This window comes from Podarcis pityusensis (genome assembly GCF_964106645.2).
Source record: "Podarcis pityusensis genome assembly, chromosome: 2".
Classification (NCBI taxonomy): domain Eukaryota; kingdom Metazoa; phylum Chordata; class Lepidosauria; order Squamata; family Lacertidae; genus Podarcis; species Podarcis pityusensis.
The window spans coordinates 36,953,876-36,974,102 of record NC_138029.1 but is presented as its reverse complement, the minus strand read 5'-3'; the positions used below and the strand labels follow the sequence as shown (position 1 = coordinate 36,974,102).

The 20,227-nt window shown below is 42.8% G+C and overlaps 1 protein-coding gene across 3 annotated transcripts in view; it reads right to left on the bottom strand.

Annotated features, from left to right (window-relative positions):
* Window positions 1–8,304: 8,304 nt before the first annotated feature.
* The window catches only part of MFSD11 (major facilitator superfamily domain containing 11), a 28,316-nt gene continuing 16,393 nt past the window's right edge, over window positions 8,305–20,227 (bottom strand). For all 3 annotated transcript variants that reach the window (XM_080993915.1, XM_080993917.1, XM_080993916.1), the window contains 3 exons: window positions 14,507–19,610; window positions 12,729–12,819; window positions 8,305–8,491 (listed from right to left, as the gene is read on the bottom strand). In XM_080993915.1, coding sequence (XP_080850041.1) covers window positions 19,446–19,610 — 165 coding nt within the window. In that variant the 3' untranslated portion in view covers window positions 8,305–8,491; window positions 12,729–12,819; window positions 14,507–19,445. The remainder of the gene's footprint in view (window positions 8,492–12,728; window positions 12,820–14,506; window positions 19,611–20,227) is intronic.

Here is a 20,227-nt window from a genome sequence, read left to right as displayed (position 1 = left end):
ATCATCTAAGTTAGTGGTGCTCAATTTATTTATGATCTAGCATCCTGCTTAGCATTCACTCAAGTTGCAATGTTTTTGTAAATAATTCTTAAATTTCTTCCAATCCTCCTCAATCCTCTCTTCTCCCAGGTCACGAATTCTGCCGGTCATCTCAGCCAGTTCCATGTAGTCTATCAGTTGCATCTGCCATTCTTCCAGTGTGGGTAGATCTTGAGCTTTCCAGTGCTTTGCAAGTAGTATCCTTGCTGCTGTTGTTGCATACATAAAAAATGTCCGGTCCTTCTTTACCACCCCTTGGCCGACAATACCCAAAAGAAAGGCCTCTGGTTTCTTAGTGAAGGTATATTTAAATACCTTTTTCAGTTCATTATAAATCATTTCCCAGAACGCCTTCACTTTAGGGCAAGTCCACCAGAGGTGGAAAAATGTTCCTTCACACTCTTTACATTTCCAACACTTATTATCAGACAGGTGGTAAATTTTTGCAAGTTTGACTGGGGTCATATACCATCTATATATCATTTTCATTACATTTTCTTTCAAAGCATTGCATGCAGTAAATTTCAATCCAGTACTCCACAACCTTTCCCAGTCCTCAAACATAATATTATACCCAATGTCCTGTGCCCACCTTATCATAGCCGATTTAACCATTTCATCTTGTGTGTTCCATTTTAACAGCAAGTTATACATCCTTGAAAGTACCTTAGTCTTTGGTTCTAACAATTCTGTTTCTAGTTTCGATTTCTCCACCTGGAACCCTAATTTCTTGTCATTTTTAAAAACTTCTTTAATCTGAGCGTAATGTAACCAGTCTCGCACTTTATCCTTCATTTTCTCCAAACTCTGCAATTTCCAGTTGTCTCCATTTTTTTCTAGTATTTCCCAATATTTTGGCCATTTGGCCTCCATATTGGGTCTTTTTCGGGCCTTAGCTTCCAAAGGTGAAAGCCACCTTGGAGTTTTATTTTCCAGCAAGTCTTTATATTTTGTCCAGACATTAAACAGTGATTTTCTGACAATATGGTTCTTAAAGGCCTTATTTGCTTTAACCTTGTCATACCATAAATATGCATGCCATCCAAAAGCATTGTTAAACCCTTCCAAATCCAACACGTCAGTGTCTTCAAGAAGTAGCCAGTCTTTTAGCCAGCAGAACGCTGCGGCCTCATAATACAACTTTAGATCTGGCAGGGCCAAGCCCCCTCTTTCTTTCGCATCAGTTAATATCTTAAACTTAATTCTGGGCTTTTTGCCCTGCCAGACAAACTTAGAAATATCTCTCTGCCACTTCTGAAAGCACTCCGTCTTGTCCAAAACCTGAAGTGTTTGAAATAAAAACAACATCTTTGGCAATACATTCATCTTGATAGCAGCAATTCGGCCTAACAAAGAAAGTTTCAATTTTGACCAACTATCTAAGTCTCTCTTAATTTCTGCCCAGCATTTTTCATAATTATCCTTAAATAGACTTAGATTTTTTGCTGTTATGTTTACCCCTAGGTATTTTACTTTTTTAACCACATTAAGTTCTGTCTCTTTCTGAAACCGTTCTGACTCTGTATCTGTCAAATTTTTCCCCAAAACCTTAGTTTTCTGTTTATTTAATTTAAATCCAGCCACCCGACCAAAATCATTAATCAGTTGTAATACTCTTTTCGTACTAGACTCTGGCTCCTGCAGGGTCAAAACCAGGTCATCTGCAAAAGCTTTTAATTTATATTGTTTCTGTCCGACCTGAATTCCTTCCACCAACCGGTCCCCTCTAATCATATTCAATAGCACTTCCAGAACCGAAATGAATAACAAAGGGGAGATAGGGCAACCTTGCCGTGTTCCTTTTTCAATTTTAAACTCTTCTGTAACCACATTATTAACTATCAGTTTAGCTTTCTGCTCTGAATATATCGCCTCAATCCCATTCTCAAAACCCCGTCCCACTCCCATCTCTTTTAAATTTCCCATCATAAATTTCCAGGAGATGTTGTCAAAGGCCTTCTCCGCGTCTATAAAGATTAAAACTGCTTTTGTGTTTATATCTGTTTGCAAAAGTTCCAAAATGTCAATAATGTTCCTTGTATTAGCAAACAAATGTCTACCTGGGAGAAAGCCTGCCTGGTCCTTATGGATTACTTCATTTAAAACTTTTTTAAATCTACTTGCCAAAATGTCTGCAAATATTTTGTAATCCACATTTAAAAGGGAGATGGGACGGTAGTTCTTAAGTTGTGTCTTTTCAGCTTCCGTCTTTGGTATTAATGTGATAAACGCTTCCTTCCACGACTCCGGTGCCCTAAGGTGCAACAATTCTATTTTAGAGAGAGAGAGAGGCACTTTTTGCTGTTAGGAAGACATGGGGGAAATGCACAGAAAGTGTGGGGTGAACAAATAATGAATGAGAAGAAGACACAGAAGCACCCTGCACCTCAATCAAGATGAATGCTCATTGCTGTTAAACTAGCCTGCAAACAAATCCATGAAGACTGGACATAGATTAACCTCTGCATAACCTTTGTGCAACGAAACCAGGATGGATGAGAAATAAACAGGTTTCCTGGAGGAACTCAAGGAAGACAAAGGGGAAGGGGGCTTGAAATGGAGGCAGGAGTGCATAAGGGGAGAATATGCAATTGTATTTATACCTTATTACATTTATATCCCACCTTTCCTCCAAGGTGCAGAAGGTAGCATACATTTTCCCCCTCCCCATTTTATTCTAACAGATATGTTAAGCCTGGAAAAGAGGTAATTGAGAAGAGAAGTGATAGCCATTTTCAAATACAGTGGTACCTCGTGTTAAGAACTTAATTCGTTCTGGAGCTCCGTTCTTAACCTGAAACTGTTCTTAACCTGAGGTACCACTTTAGCTAATGGAGCCTCCTGTTGCCACCGCCATGCGATTTCTGTTCTCATCCTGAGGTAAAGTTCTTAACCCAAGGTACTATTTCTGGGTTAGCGGAGTCTGTAACCTGAAGCATCTGTAACCTGAGGTACCACTGTATCTTAAGGGCTGTCACGTGGAAGAGGGAACATGTTTGTTTCCTCCTGCTCTGGAGGGTAGGACTCAAACCAATGGCTTCAAGTTACAACAAAGGAGATTCCGACTAAACATTCGGAAAAAAACTTTCTGACAGTAAGAGCTGTTCAGCAGCGGAACCCATGAGAGGTGGTGGACTCTCTCGTCCCTTGTAAGTTTTTAAGCAGAGGTTGGATGGCCACCTGTCAGGGATGATTTAGCTGAGATTCCTGCACGGCAGAGGGTTGGACTAGATGACCCTTGGGTCCCTTCCAACTCGTAAGATTCTATGATTCTATGATTCTAACCCTGTGAGGTAGGTTAGGCTGAGAATGAGTAAGCCATGATTTGAATTCTGGTCTCTCAGGGCCTAGTGCAACACTCTAACCACTACACCACACTAGTTCCTGAGGCTTTTCATGATGTGGGGACTAACAGTGCAATTCTAACTATGGGTGGAATCTAACACACCACCAAGGACTCAGCTAAAAAGCTGCAAATATAACGTTTTAAGTGTGTTTTAAGTGCATTATACAAACATGACAGTAGATGGCGATTGTGAGCTTATGGCAAATTCAATATATATTTTAAAACGTGTTTGTTTGTTTTTAAAGAGTTTTCACAGCCTTTTTTGTATGTGTCTAGATTCCTCCCAAGTCCCTTGTTCTCTTCATGGAAAAGCTAGATTTTGAGCAGGGATTTTAAGTAAGAAAAAGAGGTGGCTGTATGAAAGCATTCTGGGCTGTATTTCTAGGCACAAGAAGGAAATAATCATAGCAAATGTCGCACATGAATTGCATAAAGAGTGCTACTTGCAACTACAGGACTTAATGAATATTTATTTGAATAGAATGAAAGAGAACGCAGTGAGCCATGTGAAATAATGCTACCAAAAGCCATCAGTCAAGGCATAAATATACTTTAGGTCATATATCCTGTCCAGGTTTGTGCTGTTCATGTCAATCCAGGCAGCAAATGCCTGACCATAACCGAGGATATATTTCCACTTGCAAGAGTCCACACACTGAATAAAACAGCCCATGCCTATTCTTATGTGCTCAAGCCTGCTCTTGAATTGCAGTACACAGTACTTCCATTTACATATGGGAGACATACTGTGCAATTTGCATCCTGAACCACCATCAGCTAGGTTTTATTTATTTTATTTTATTTTAACATTTTTATTCATTTTTCATTTTCGTTCATTACATACATCTCAAATTCTTAACGTCTACTATATATAAATAAATATATAGGTTTTAGAACCAAACCAGCATTCTACAGGTTACTGGTATTCCCAAGGCCAATCTGTAAAATTACAGATTTTAGCTGATTAATAATAGAATTATAGAGTTGGAAGGGACCCCAAGTGTCATCTAGTCCAACTCCCTTCAATGCAGCAAACACAGCCAATCACCTGGCTTTTATTAAATCTCTGTTCATTCCCTTGAAAGGTAATGCCCTTTATTAGACACTGGGTGCCACCTATCATAGGTGCCGTAGTAGCAGATTTCCTGCACTGCGGTTCGACTAGATGGCTTTTAAAGTCATTTCTAACACTCCGATTCTATGGATGTTGCTAAAACAGCTGCCTTTCTGATGCTATTGAAGGAAGAGCACAAAATTCTTTTCAGCCCAAGAGCTTCCATGTTAATACACCAAAGATACCATTCTGTTGCTGGGGGGGGGGGAGATGCACTTAAACTTTTTCATTGCCATTGTTTTCATTTTGGAAATTTGGAACTTATGGTAACAGTTGCGCATCAAAGCCTTAACAGCTTCAGAGTTCAAATCCCAGATCTGCCCACAAAAAAGATGGTTGTACAAATCTTGGGATTCTCCAATACCTCCTTCTCATGGGTGGTGCCATTCTGGCTGCATGATGATGAGCATGATGTTGGTCTATAAAATGCATAAATGCAACAGTTATACAGTGGTACCTCGGGTTAAGAACTTAATTCATTCTGGAGGTCCATTCTTAATCTGAAACTGTTCTTAACCTGAGGTACGACTTTAGCTAATGGGGTCTCCCGCTGCCGCCGCGCGATTTCTGTTCTCATCCTGAGGTAAAGTTCTTAACCTGAGGTACTATTTCTGGGTTAGCAGAGTCTGTAACCTGAAGCGTCTGTAACTCGAGGTACTACTGTATTTATAAGATGTTCAAGTCACCTTTCCCTCCCACTTTGGTGGGTTTTTTTAAAAAAAATATAAAACACACGAATAAAACAAATACGGCACTAAAATTACAAAACAATGACAAAGCCAGCAGAGAGTCGAGCCGTTTGTCAGCTAAGTGAGCTAAAATGAGAAACAATGCAGCAGTTGCCTGCAAATGCTTTTCCAGATAAATAGCCTCTTCAGCTGCCAATAGAAGGCATAAAAATAGGAGGGAGCCAGCAAGAGCTGGCAGCTGGGTTTTGGGTCCCCCCCCCCCGGCAGTGATTATTGGGGAGCGGGATGGGGAGAGAAAGAAAAAAACTTCACCTGCTGGATTTTTTCTTGTCATGTGTCAGTTGTACTGCCCATGTGGCTGCTTTTGTGCCCCCCCCCCAAGCTCTAAATGAGAAGCTTGCTTTGTTCAACTTTGTAGCTCTGTCCTGCTCAACACTGGGTATGTCCATAAGCCACTTGCGGGGGGGGGGGGGCGGACCCAAAATTAAATGTATCACACACACAATAACAAAGCAACAGTTTGCATGCACTAATTTATATGTGCAGATGCCAGTTTAGCAATAGCCACTACGATTCAGATAGAATAGGAATTTCCTGGGATTTCAAAGGCAAAATCGATTGGGGGGCGGATTTCCAAAAGGCAGTACTTTCTCCTGGCTCAACAATTTGGGGGCTTTCCTTAAAAAAGCTGAACAATTTTGGTGGTTTCCTTTTTAAAAAGCTGAACAATTTTGAGGTCTTCCTAACAAAATATGGTTTTTACTTTTTGAAATATGGCAACCCTAAGATAGAACTACAAATGCATCTCTCACCATAGCGGGGAAGACTGTCCTATCCACCCCATCCACTTAAAACACTCTTATGCCATGGTCATCACTTCCCCTCTCCCTGCTGTCCTGCAAAGAATTATGGGAACAGTTGTTTCTTCGGGGAGCTGAGAGTTGTTTAGAGACCCAGCACCATTCCCAGCACCCTTAGCAAACTATGCTAGGGTTGCCGCCTGTCCTATATAATACAGTGGTACCTTGGGTTAAGAACTTACGGTAATTCATTCTGGAGGTCCATTCTTAACCTGAAACTGTTCTTAACCTGAAGCACCACTTTAGCTAATGGGGCCTCCTCCTGCTGCTGCACCGCCAGAGCATGATTTTCTGTTCTCACCCTGAAGCAATGTTCTTAACCCGAGGTACTATTTCTGGGTTAGCGGAGTCTGTAACCTGAAGCGTATGTAACCCGAGGTACCACTGTATAGGATTGTCCCATATTTCAATGTAAAATGCTACATCCTGTATCGTTTCAGTTTTGTCCTGTATTTCAGATCTTCTCTCTCTCTCTGCCAAGTTAGGGATCCTCTCCAAATGTGTGTGTCTGTGACAAATTTCAGACGGGCCATCCTATTAGGCTGCAATAGATTTTAATGAATTGCTTTGAAGTTGCTTCAGCACCAGATATTTTTTTAAAAAATCGTCCAACCACCCCGCTTCGCCCAGCCCTGTATTTTGCCAGAACCCTATACAATTCCCATATTCCTTGTGGGGGAGCCATGACTGTTAAAGTGGTGTAAGAGTGCATCAAATGGATGGGGCAGCCCTGTGTGCTTGCACAGTCCACTGTTGATTGTTGTCTACTGATGGGCAACTTCAAGACCCCTGCCTCTCTCCTTTCTTATGGTCCTTAAAACTGTCCACTTGGTCCCCGGGCCTGCAACAGGGGAACACACAAACATAGCAAGATGCTTTACCCTGAGTCAAACCACTGGATCCATCCAATTCACCGCTGTCTACACTGACTGACACCATCTCTCTCGGGTCTTTCCCAGTCCCATCTGGAGGTGGCAGAGTTTGCAAGTGGGACTTTCTGCATCCTGAGCTACGGCTCTTCCCTTAAGCTTCCCTTTCTTCTTAGGGAAGCAGAACCCTGTGCGGGGAAATATCTGACAAACCCTCAGAAGGAAAAATTGAAAACCTACCCTAAAATCAACAATATGGGAATAATGCCATTCAATTTAGGAAAATGATGCGGTCCGAGGATTGCAGGTTTGTAGTCAGTGGGGAGGGGGGTGTTGTCTTCATTTTGTCTCTTAGATCTCAACCTTACGAGATGCTGCTCTCTGTCAAAAACCCCAGTCAATTAAAGCAAATCTGCCTTTTCCCCGTGGTGTGTTTCACACTGACTATTTTTGCAACAAGCAAGAGATGAGTGTCAGGTCCGTGCTTTAGACAGATGCTTCAGAATACAATGCGACTAGCCGAGGCCCCATCATGGTTGTTCTGTCAGGTTTTGAGTAGGAGGAACTGACATGTTTACACCAATGAATAAAACATAAAGCAGGATGAAGAGTAGAAGTGGTACCTCAGGTTACATACACTAAAACATCAAACATGAAAAACCTCCCTACACAGGGCTGCCTTCAGATGTCTTCTAAAAGTCAGATATTTGTTTATTTCCTTGACATGGGAGGGCGTTCCACAGGGCGGGAGCCATCACCAAGAAGACCCTCTGCCTGGTTCCCTGTAACCTCACTTCTCACAGTGAGGGAACTGCCTGAAGGCCCTTGGAGGTGGGATGGGCTTCAGTGTCTGGGCTGAAGAATGGGGGTGAAGACATTCCTTCAGGTATACATGATTCAGTCAGGGCTTCACATTTCCTTGTGTGTTGGATCCAGCTTTGTGAGATGCTGCCAAGTACAGTGGTATCTCGGGTTACAAACTCTTCAGGTTACATACGCTTCAGGTTACAGACTCCACTAATCCAGAAATAGTGCTCAGGTTAAGAACTTTGCTTCAGGATAAGAACAGAAATCGTGCTCCGGCGGCGCAGGGGCAGCAGGAGGCCCCATTAGCCAAAGTGGTGCTTCAGGTTAAGAACAGTTTCAGGTTAAGAACGGACCTCCAGAACGAATTAAGTGCTTAACCCGAGGTAGCACTGTAATTCCCTTGGGATGGGATAATTAATTTGGCTCTGGGAAGACTTGTGACAGAATGCTCTTTTCTTGGTAAGGAAAGAGTGTGTGTGTGTGTGTGTGTGTGTGAGAGAGAGAGAGAGAGAGAGAGAGAGAGAGAGAGAGAGAGAATGAGAATTCAGGGCTTGCAAGTATTAGGAAAACTAAAGGAATATCAATTTTTTAAAACCATCTATTTCCCCTTTATTTCAACATCTGTTCAAAAGGAATGGCAAGAGACTTCAAAGAGCCCTGGAGATTTCAATCCACTTCAGAAAGGACATCTTCTTTCTTGACCTCTTAAACACATCCAGTCCATTTCTGACACAAGCTCTTCGTCTTGCCAAAGAGACAGACTGGGACTGCAGAGGAGGCAAGAGATGTGAGAGGTTGTGATAAAACTGGAGATCAGCAGCATATGTGTTGACCTGATAAAAGCTAGCTAAAGGAATGAAAACCATACATTCACAGCTGCGGAACTCACTGCCCTTGGAAACAGTGATGGGTTGGGTTATACCTGATGAAAAAGAAAACAAGGGAAAGGAGCCAATCCAGGGATAATTTGCATGTAAATAGGAATGTAGCATTCAAGCATTGTGCTCCCTTTTGCACAAGTTGATAGAATCTGAAAGCTGACATTACAGACTATGTGATCTGGTCCACTGCCATGAAAAAGAGCCAGGACCAATCTCCAGGACCAACTGGTCTCTGCATTCAAGATGGCTGTATTTATTCTGTTGCCCCTGAGCAGAAAAAGTTTGCTGCCCTGACATAAGCTCGCGCGCGCGCGCACACACACACACACACACACACACACAGTAGTGCCTGAGGTAAAGACACTCTTTTCTCCTGGGGGTGCATTTCCTTGCCCTGACTGAGGAGCGAATTAGGGTGATAAGAATCCACCAGTTTGGGATCTTTTCCTGGCTTTTGGATTACCACCCACTATTGCTCCCAACAATCCCATTAAATAGGTCCACAAGGTGTGGGACCATTACCTCATTTGTAGAAGTCTGCAGACAATCTATCTGGGCCAGATCAGTGCTGTGGTTTTAGTTTAGAAATAACAGTGCACTTCCTCAGATGTTACTTTATCATGAAAGCATTCCCTAAATTCTGGAGTAAAATTTGGGACAAAAACACTGTGTAAAAATGATTCAATACATTCCTGAAAAGGCTCCTTGGAGGCACAAAGTGATTCATAGACTTCAGAAAAGTGGAGATTTGTTTTTCCTGAATATAGTATATGATCCCCATGGGCAGAGCATATTGCAAAAACTTGGCATTTCATATGCTGTTGTTTTAAGGCATTGACTAAAAGAGGAGGAATTTGAACGAAAAAGAGTTGTTGTTGTTTTAAAAAAATGCAAATTGCTGCAGAAATGTGCAGAACTGAATTTAAGACCTGAAAAGACTGTAAGAGAACCAAAACCAACAGATTCTTCTATCCCTAAGTGCTGGCTATTGCAACTCTGTGAGAAATAAACTACAGTTCCCAAGATTCTTTGGAGGAAGCCATGACTGCTAAGTAGGATACAAGTGCTTTAAATGTACAGTGGTACCTCTGGATGCAAACAGGATCCGTTCCGGAGCCCCGTTCACATCCTGAAGCGAACGCAACCCGCGTCTGCGCATGCGCAGGTCATAATTCACCACTTCCGTGCATGCGCATGACATCATTTTGAGCGTCTGCGCATGCGGCGAACCCGGAAGTAAAGCGTTCCATCATTTCCGGATCGCTGCGGAGCGCAACCCTAAAACGCTTAACCCGAATCTACTTCAACCCGAGGTATGACTGTATTGTGTGGATGTGACCTCCCAAAGCATGCTTTCTAGGGAAGGGCCCCGAGTGCTTTTCCATTTGCCCCACCAGTTTACCTAGGAATACCTGCTCTTTACCACTGAATCACAGCAAACATCAATCTGCAGAAAAACCAGTTGTCATTTGCTCTGATTCAGCGGTAAGGAGAGAGTTTTCCCGGGAGAAAGCAGAGGGACAAGCAGAAGTGTGGCTGAGCCCTGAACCACTGGAAGTGGATTATCCTGCTACCCTCTACTTTTGCTGACCCAAAATTGAACGCTATTGGAGAAAGGCAGGCTAATAATAATCACTTATCTGCCTCCTGTCACAATAAAAAAGAATTACCATATGCTATCAGACTAATGCTTGATCAGGACAAGTCCCGCCAACCCTTTCTGGCAATATCTCTGAAATTCAGACATCTAGGATTTCAGCCAGAAGTCTTTCTACACCCTTGCAATGAATTTCTTATGAAATGTTGGGGATCAAATCAGTAGCTGGGAGATCCATGCTGAGGTAATGGTGAGCTTTGTTTTAATGCTCAGGGTCCACCATACTTGAAATTCCAAATCCCTCCCCCCCCCGCCCAGTGCTATGTTTCTAGAAAAATAAGTGCCGGAACCCACCATGAACACCTCCCTTGTTTTCTTACAATGGCAATGGAACCCACCTGAGAGGTGCCAGAACTGAGTTCCGGCTGAAGAAAGGGCTTGCCTCCCCCACGTATTTTCCTCTACCCCAGAATGTGACAAAGCTCATTTGGCTAAACTTCTGACTGACTTGATGTTTACGAAGTGCATTCCTTGCTCAGAAGGTATTACCCTCTGATCAACCCTGCTCACTGGGACAAGGTCATCAGAGTATGTAAGTAAAGAAGCTCCTGCCTCAGTTGACATATAATAGCTCTCTTTGACATGGCCAAGGGGCCTCTTTGGCTGTGAACACACTATACCAGGGATGTCCAACCAGTAGACTGCAATCTACTGGTAGATCCCTGGCTGATCCTGGTAGATCGCGGGATCCTTATTGTGTACAAAAAGTTGCAAAAAAAGCTTTAAAACTCTGTGCAACCCTTCCCAAAAAAAGCTCAACAACTCTCGGCAATCCTGCCGTTGGGATACTGCCAGGGAGACAAAGTCCATCATGGCCCCAAGCCGTCTGCCGGACGATCCATCGATCTCCCGTAGGCACGCAGTATCAGCAATTAGTGACATGAGTTTCTAGAAGATTTCTTGCCACATTCCAGAGCTCATGCACACTCTATCAGCAGATAATGCACAGCCAAAAGTTGCACTCAGGAGAGCATTATTTACAAGTTTATTCAGCGTTAATTAGAACACAGAAAAACATGACTGCCTGCTTTAGTGTCTACGACACAGAGAGAGAAAACGAAAGCAACAGAAAACATAAACAACCTGTGAACAGGAAATACGCAGACTCTGACTCACAAAGCCTGCTCCCTTTTAAGGTGGAACGGAAATATCCTAACACCTCTTTGGCTGTGAACACACTATACCAGTTCCTCTTCGCTGCAATGACAATGGGTAGATGACTGCCAGCTTTTTTTTAATACTGGGAGTAGATCACTATACCTTTCAAGCACATTCAAAGCACATTCTTTCCATCAAAGAATTCTGGGCATTGTAGTTTACCCCTCACAGACCCTCCAAGCGTCCCTATTTTCCAGGGACAGTCCCGGATTTATAGAAGCCATCCCGGTTTCTGATTTGATCCCAGAATGTCCCACTTTTCCTTAGGACGTCCCTATTTTTATCAGAGAAATGTTGGAGGGTATGGAATTATATGACACCCCCCCCCCCGAGTCAAGAAGATATACAACCTTTAGAAGACATAGGAAGGCAGCCCTGTATAGTTTTTTTAGTGTTTAATGTTTTGTTGCATTTTAAATATATTTTGGAAGCTGCCCAAAATGGCTGAGGCAACCCAGACCTGATGGGCAGAGTGTTGTTGTTTTTGTTGTTGTTGTTGTTGGTTGTTGTTGTTGTTGTTGAATAGGATATTTAATCCTATTTTCATCGGAGAAATGTTGGAGGGAATGAGAGTTACAATTTCCCCCAGCCCTTAACAAACCTATTGTATGTGCTCAGCCTTTGATAACAGTACTCACTTTCTATTTAGCAGATGGGTAGGCAAGATAGAACACAAGATCAATTACCTGACGCTCAACATCGACTTAGCAACATCTCCAAGAGGCAGTGCTGAGAAAGGTATTTCTAGGCAGTCAGGTTTGAGACTATTCATTCATTCATTCATTCATCATTGACATTATTAGGCTAGATGGACCATCAGTTTCAGCACTGGCATAATAATGGATGGCTCTTTATGTACTAGATGTTGTCTTCTTACTTGTGGTATGCTGCATATGGCACAACATGATCTATATAGGGTAGAGTAAGTGCTGGACCTACAGGAGACTAATCAGCTTCCTCATCTGCTCCTTGTGCTACATGGAGATGCCTGGGATTGATTTTAGGACCTTAATAATTGCTCTGCTGCAATGGCAGTCAAGAAAAGAGTACCTTGTGTTTCGGGCTGGATGGTCCCACCTTTTATTTCTATATTCCTATAATTTGCAGAGAAAATGATTCATCCAGAATCATTTAAAAAAAAAAAAAAGCCAGAAACCCACTTACGGAAGATACTGTATTGCCAGCAGGCAGAAACCATCACATAGCAAAAGGGAGCCTAATTGAAGTTGATTTCAACAAATGACTTTCATAAATGGCGATTTCCTTTTAATATGACAGCATGAGAAATTTCTTACATAAACCACTAACCTTTCTATTTATTTCCTCCTTTCAGAGATAACACTGAAGACCAAATGCCTTTTGTAGGAAGAGAACAAAATCAGCCTTGCTTCTCATTATCCTTTTTTTAAAAAAAACAAAAAAACAGGATTAGCCATTTATTTCAAATAACGAGATTCAACATGTCAAGCAATCAGCCATAAGCCCTGTTATTATAGCAAACTAAGAAGGTTGAGTGCCTATCAGTTTGGAAACAAAATACCACTACCCAAAAGTAAGATTTGTGTGGCTTCTACATACTTGGGGGACAGCCTAATCCTTTAGAAGTACTTGGGTTTGTGGGTTTAAAGAGAGAAAGATGGAATGTGATTTTTTTTTTAATTGTCTGGTTGTTATATTGATATTGATGACACAGTGGACACCCCTCTTTAGATGGTAATGTGTATTAATTACATCATTTACTGCCAAATGCAATAAGCCAGCCTTGCTGATTTAGGGACACTCCTACTCATTCTTTTTGAGCGAAGCCCTGGACTTCAGCCTGAAAAGTATTGCCTTGGAGAAAACACTGGATGCCTTCTGGCAGGGGCAAAACTAGGCTTTATTTCACCTTGGTCAAAGACCCAGTTTCACACACACACACACACACACACACACACACACACAGGCCTTTGCATATACACATACACAGGCTGGGAGCATCAATGGTGCCTCTCTGGAGGCTTCACCTGGGGCAAAAAAAAAAAAAAAGGCTAGCCCCTTTGTAGAACACCCTCCCTTCAGATGTGAAGGAAATAAGCAGCTATCCTATCTTTAGAAGACATCTGAAGGCAGCCCTGTTCAGGGAAGTTTTTAATATTTAATGCTGTACTGTTTTTAACACTTGATTGGGAGCCGCCCAGAGTGGCTGGGGAAACTCAGCCAGACGGGCGGGGTATAAATAAATTATTATTATTATTATTATTATTATTATTATTATTATTATTATTATTGCTACGGCTCTGCCTTCTAGGGCTACACAGCATGGGTGGGGAAAGCCTCAAGGGATCTCTCTCTCTCTCTCTCTCCCTCCCTCCCTCTCTGGGGTGTAGGAAGCGGGTGTGGGGGTGTAGCCTGCCCTGGGTGTCATCCCTGAGGTGGTGACAAAATGGCACTTACCGTGGGGCCTTGTCTGCAACGCACCCGAGCCACGTGTCTCTCCTGGGAGTGACGCGGTGGCTCGGGGTCCCGCGCTGCCCGAAACAGCAGTGTGGGGCTTGCGTCCACCAGGCGGACTCCGTGGGCAGCTCACTGCACTGTGCCGCCCCTGTGCACGGATTGCTGCCCCCGTGGGCAGCTCACCCCGCCCCCACTGCTCCGGGTGCCAGAGCAGCTAGCTACACCCCTGCTCGCGCTCGCTCGCTCTCTCTCTCTCTCTCTCTCTCACACACACACACACACACACACACACAATATCTTACCACAAGGTTCCTATTCCAAGCTGCCTGTAGTGCTGGACTACAGCACTTCTCTTAGAAAGCTGTTGTTGTTGTTTAGTCGTTTAGTCGTGTCTGACTCTTCGTGACCCCGAAGAGTCGGAGTTAGAAAGCTAGCAGGTCCCATTTGCATTCCTCCAGGTTTGTGTTTCCCTGTTCTTGCGCCCGTGTGCTCCTATACCGGTTGCGGCGAGCAGGACTCTACGGATAATTGAGGCACCATCTGCGTTTGTTGGCTGCCTGCTCCTATTGCATTAGAAACCTTAAAATCGCAACTCGCAAATCACTCTGCCATCGTGTGCTGCAGCCTGCACAACAATGCCCAGGTCTCACCTGCTTCCAAAGTTTCCGTTAAGTTGCTGTCGGCCATCATTTATTTCCGGGCAGCTTCCCCAGACCCCACTTTACAGGCACCGCACGGTACATGTTTGCCTCAGCAAGTGACAGGCCTGGCTCAAAGACATCCATCTTCTTAGGAAGGATTGCGGCTGCCAGCTGGAAGCTATGGATTCGGGCCATGAAGGAAATCATGCAAATGACTTTGATTTCCATAATGCCACAACCATTACCTTTGTTAGGGGCTGTTTTACAACGAGCTGCTTGTGGCAGAGGACAGTGGAGGGCCTAGGGGAGGAGCAGTAAAAAGTGAGAGGCATCTATGCAAAGATGGTCCCTAGGAGACAGTAGAGCGCACATTGCTGTTCTGCCAGAGCAGCTCCCAGCCATAATGTCTGCTTTCCACATCCCCATTTACAACCTAGGTAGTAACAGAAGTATTAGGGACCCATAGGAGGAAAAAACATTTTGCAAATTTGCATGTGTGTTAGATCCTTCTATGCTTGTAGCATTTCCCCTCCTTGTTACTTTAGCCATGTATATATTCGCTTTCTTCATGTCCCATCAGCTACTCTCAGTCTTTAAAACAAATAATGCAAACTTCCTCTTTCCTCTAAGTGGATGGGGACCAGGGAAAGGGCCTTAATTGTGGCACCCTGGTCATGGAATGCTCTCCCTAAGGACTAGCACCAACTGATATCTCTTTCCAGTGTCAGGTTAACACATTCCAGCACAAATACAGTGGAACCTTGGTTCCCGAACGCCTTGGTACACAAACATTTCAACTCCCAAATGCTGAAAACCCGGAAGTGTTCCAGTTTTCGAATGTTTTTCAGAAGCCGAATGTGCGATGCGGCTGTCAGCCATTGTTTCCAGGGCGCCTGTGCCAATTGGAGGTTACACCTTGGTTTTCGAACATTTCAGAAGTCGAAGGGACTTTTGGAACGGATTACATTCAAGAACCAAGGTATCACTATATGAACTGGCTTACTGTTGGTTTTATCCACTTTCTGTCTACTGTGTTGTTTTTGATTGTTGTTGTTTTTTAAAAAAGATTATCTTTGAATGCTGTCCTTACAATTTTGTTGAATGGTAGCTCGGCAATCTTTTAAATAAAAATAATTAGACTGAAATTATTACAAATAAGAATCTTTAAAATGGGGGGGGGGGGAGAGAGAGAAAGACATTGTGTGCTTTAGGTATACATATACTCAGAAACCTATGCAAAAGTATTCCCAAGTGTATATAGGATTGCAGTCATGGCTTGCTCTTAATAATCCTCCGAACAGTATCAATTGTTATAAAATGGCTTGCAAGAATTCTAAGGTAAGGACACTCTTCACCATTATCAGGAAAGAGGGGCATCCACCATGGCTGTCATGAATTATTTCCGTAAGACAAGACGCAATTGTTCTACCATACAGAAAAAGCAAGGAATTTTGCAGATAATCCACGCCACGCATTTAACTCAAAAAATCACTAAGCACATTTGCAAAATATAGGTATTGGTTGAGGTTCACTTTTATTCAGATGATGTAATCACAGAAAGAAATGAAACAAGGAACTATTCTCAATACTCTCAAAACTGGTGCCATAAAAATGAGAATACTTTGAGTCATCGTTTTTTTAAAAAAATAACAGAAGTATGACAATAACAACAATCTTTATTACGGTCCAGAGACCCAACAAAACATTACAAATCAATACAGAGTTCATACAGCCTACCTCCAGGTTAATCAAGCACTTTGTTTAGAATATAGGGCTCGTTTGTTCTTGCAACCACCGATAAAAACTTTGCCACTGCCAATGTTCTAGCTTTTGTCCGGTCTTCCAGTAGGAACCTGACATAGTGAGCCTCTGATTTTCCCAGGAAAGGCACCAGCAAGGGTAGTATCAGTTCAGCCCTGGCCTGCTCATACTTCGCACAATGCAACAAAATATGATTTATGGAATCGATATCTTGAGCACACGAGCAAAGTCTGTCCTGGTAGGGAACTCCTCTCAACCTACCATCCAGCACTGCAGAGGGGAAGACATTTAGTCTGGCTTTGGTAAAAAGCCTTCGATAGTTAGGTACTGTCAGGTTTTTGATGTAAGATGTTAACTCAAAGACATACCCATATTGAACTCCTGCTGCCAGCGGACTACAGACTGCGTGTGATCGAGATCGCAAGTCACTGTGTGCATTGTCCCATAATCTTTGCTTTAAAACCTTTTGGGCGCCTTCATAACCTAGGTAATACAGTTGGGGGGGAGACAGACCAATAGAGGTGGCTTTTTTAGCCATGGTTTTCTGCCATTTGCTGACAAATTCCTCATTGGTCAAATGTTGGTACAGGCCAATAGGCCTATAATTGGAAGGTACATTTGGGTGGCCTCTCTTAAAAGATTGGAACTATTATAGCATGTTTCCAGCTATATGGTCCCTTACCCGAGTTATTTACTACCGTAAAGAGTGCTGCCAGAAGCGGAGCCCACCAGTGCTGGTTTGATGAAATCAACTCTGCTGGGATAAAGTCTTTCCCCGGAGCCTTTCCACTCTTCAGATTCCCAATTAATGTATGGACTTCCTCCAAGTATGACAATAAACTAGGATGGCTGGTCACAAAATCATTTCATGAATGGAAATAATCTGGGACAGCAAGGCATGTGTATTGCAAAATTTATGCCAACGACATCTAATTACACTGATTCATTACCTTTGGTGGTGGTGGTGGTGTCTCTTCTCAAATGAGATTTTTAAAAAAGATGTGCCAGGTTCTGTATGTGGGCAGCTGTGCCTCTCCCCTCCGAGACAGGCAATGTCTGATGGGACCAATGCCCTATTTCTGGAATCCTTTTGCTTCATTTGGCATTTGTCCCTTGACATCCTAAGCCTCCACTTTGGGGTCAGACCAACAGTTTGAAGAAGCTCAGATAGCACAAGCTTCCTTTCCTCCCCCTGCAGCCCCTCTACCCTCTGACAAGCCTACCCAGAGGGGGTCCACCACACTCTGCAGGCTGCATCATCCAGGACTCCAGTGTGAGGGGAGAAGCCCCCCAAACAGAGGGAAAGGATATTGTTTTCCTCTGCACGAGACTCCCCCATTGCACAAGCAAACTCCTGTTCATGTGACACTACCCAATGGGGTTACCTTGCAGCAACTATTTTAAAAGTTCTGAACACAATTCACTGTGCACATCTACACAAGCCTCACTAAAATTAACTAATCAGTTTCAACAAGGCTTTGCATTGAGAAGTTTGTAGGACCTAGAATCATCCTTTTCATTCCTCACCCATTGCCCCAGACAATAAGCTCTTTACTCTCAGCAATGCTCTTGGAAAATTATTCCCTTGGGAAAGGTGATTAACTCCCAGGTAGTTTATTTAATAGTAATTTCACTAAATTCCCGACAATGAACTCAAGGATGCCAGCCAAGTAAGCCCACAACTTACATAGGGGGTTTGTTCCAGGTATCATGCCTAATGGCAAAATTGCATATAGTCAAAGACACATTGGGTGCAATGCAAGTGGAATTGCCAAAGTATTTTTTCCTGGATACCCCCTCCCTTTTTTTAAAAAAAATGCCAAGCACATAAAGCTGAATGCACCTAAGTCAAATGTGTATAAGTTGTGGGCCTAGTGTCCTGCATTTTCCCACTTATCCCTTTAAGCACAGAGTATGCAATTTAATGTATCTAGTTGTGTACATGCAGACACTATCTGTACACAGACACCATGATTGTCACATATGGTTTTCACACATTTCCCTACATTTACATTTTAAGGCTGCAATCTGTAACAGTTACTAGGGCGTAAGCCCTACTTCTGAGTAAACATGCACAGGAGAGCACTGTAAGCAGTTTGTAGGATTTAACATTTTAAATGGCCCTGAGTCTCTTGCCATTGCTCTTAGCGGTGTTCCTCCCTGGGATCCTGACAATGCTAAACTCATAAGATCTTATTCTTCCCAAGCAAGCGTTAAAAAACATATTAAAAGTCTGTAGTGGCAAATTTCCCCAAATGATGTTGCCAGTAAAGTAAGACAATGAGGCTAGAATCCAGCACAGCACTTTCCTTAATCAGGTCCCTACCTGTGCAGCTGAGAAATTTTATGCCTGTGACAAGCCATGCAGAACACCAGGGTATTTGAATATTTGTGGGATCACTATGGTAAAGTACTTGGGAGTCTCTGGAGTGCATTTCTTACAGAGTTTCATAGCAACATATATCATTATAAACTTGATCCTGAGAAAATATAATATAAAGTCTCAGAGCACACAGGAATACGGGGACTATGGGGGTTCTGGAACATAATCATTTTTACCTCTGATGAGACTCAGCTAAAATTAGCTAAAATAGCTTGTGCAAATGCATTTCATTCCCTTATGCTATTATCCCATAATATATAGCTCCTCTTTTAAAAAATCGACGCTCATTCACATTATAATGTAAGAACATTAGAGTTATTTGGAGAAAAATGGAACTGGGGTTATTTTAAAAGCATTGGAAACCCTCCATGGATTTCCATATAAATCCACAAAGTGAAGTGGCCTTCCATCTTGTGAAAAAAATATCCTCATGTACTTGGGGGGGGAGGGGGTGTCCTGAAAAGACTACTGTTTGCTTCAGAGACAGTCAAGTAAAAAATGAAAAAGGAATGCAATTAAAAAGAATGAAGGGTCTCCAAAATAGGTGGGCATAAGCGTAAGATGCAGGCACTTGGCAAGTGGAAATAATTAAGAAGAGGCTTCGCTGCCCCAATGGCCAGGCTACTATTCCACATTGTAGTATGCAATACCCATCACAACATGTTGATAAGGGGAGGGTAAGCTTTTTAAACTTTGGAGTTCAGTCTTCCCTGTGTTCAGAAGATGCTATCAAGTCTTTTCTAAGGAGCACGTGCTTGTGTCTCTGCATGTGAATACTGTCGCGGGGCGCTGACACCGCCTCCATCAAATGCTGCTGTAATCTGTGGTTTTGGCCACAAAGGCTGGGGCCTCCCACTCCACAGTGAAGAAGGAAAGTGTCCCAAAGAACCCAACCACGGCCATAATCAGAAGCTGCCACTGAAGAAGCAGGTAGTTGCTGTAGAAGTACGCGATGGCAGCACAGACAGACTGAAAAGGGAAGCGAGGAAGGGTGTGAGTGACATTTCAACTTGGCTTCAGTGCCATTCAGCTTTAGTAACATTCCAACTTTTTGTGATTTCCAGAGCATAAATTCCCCAGTCCAAGTTGTTTTTCTAATTAACTGGCTTACTTAGCTCTCCTGCAATCTGCCTATTTCAAAGTGAACTGCTTAGCATCAAATGCCCTTTCATATTCAGCTTTGACTCTTCCTGATCCAAGGTCATTCCTAATTCCTAGATTCCTTACTGCATCTACAAATGGCTGACCTGCACCAAATCCAGGAAAGTAGAGACTCCCAGATTCCTAGAATTGTAGAGTTGGAAGGGACCATGAGGGTTATCTAGTCCAACCCCCTGCAATACAGGAATCTTTTGCCCAATGTAGACATTAAGGGTCTCATGCTTTACCAGCTGAGCCATCACAGTGACTTGTAGATTGAGTTGGAACATGGCGTTTTTTGCATCTATCTTTTCCACTTTATCCACTTAGCTATTTTAATTTAATTTATACTGATATGGAATGCTATTGTTCCATTAATATCATTCATTGTATTGAGATAGAAGGTAGCATTTTCTATATAGCACACCTACCAATGCATGTATTCC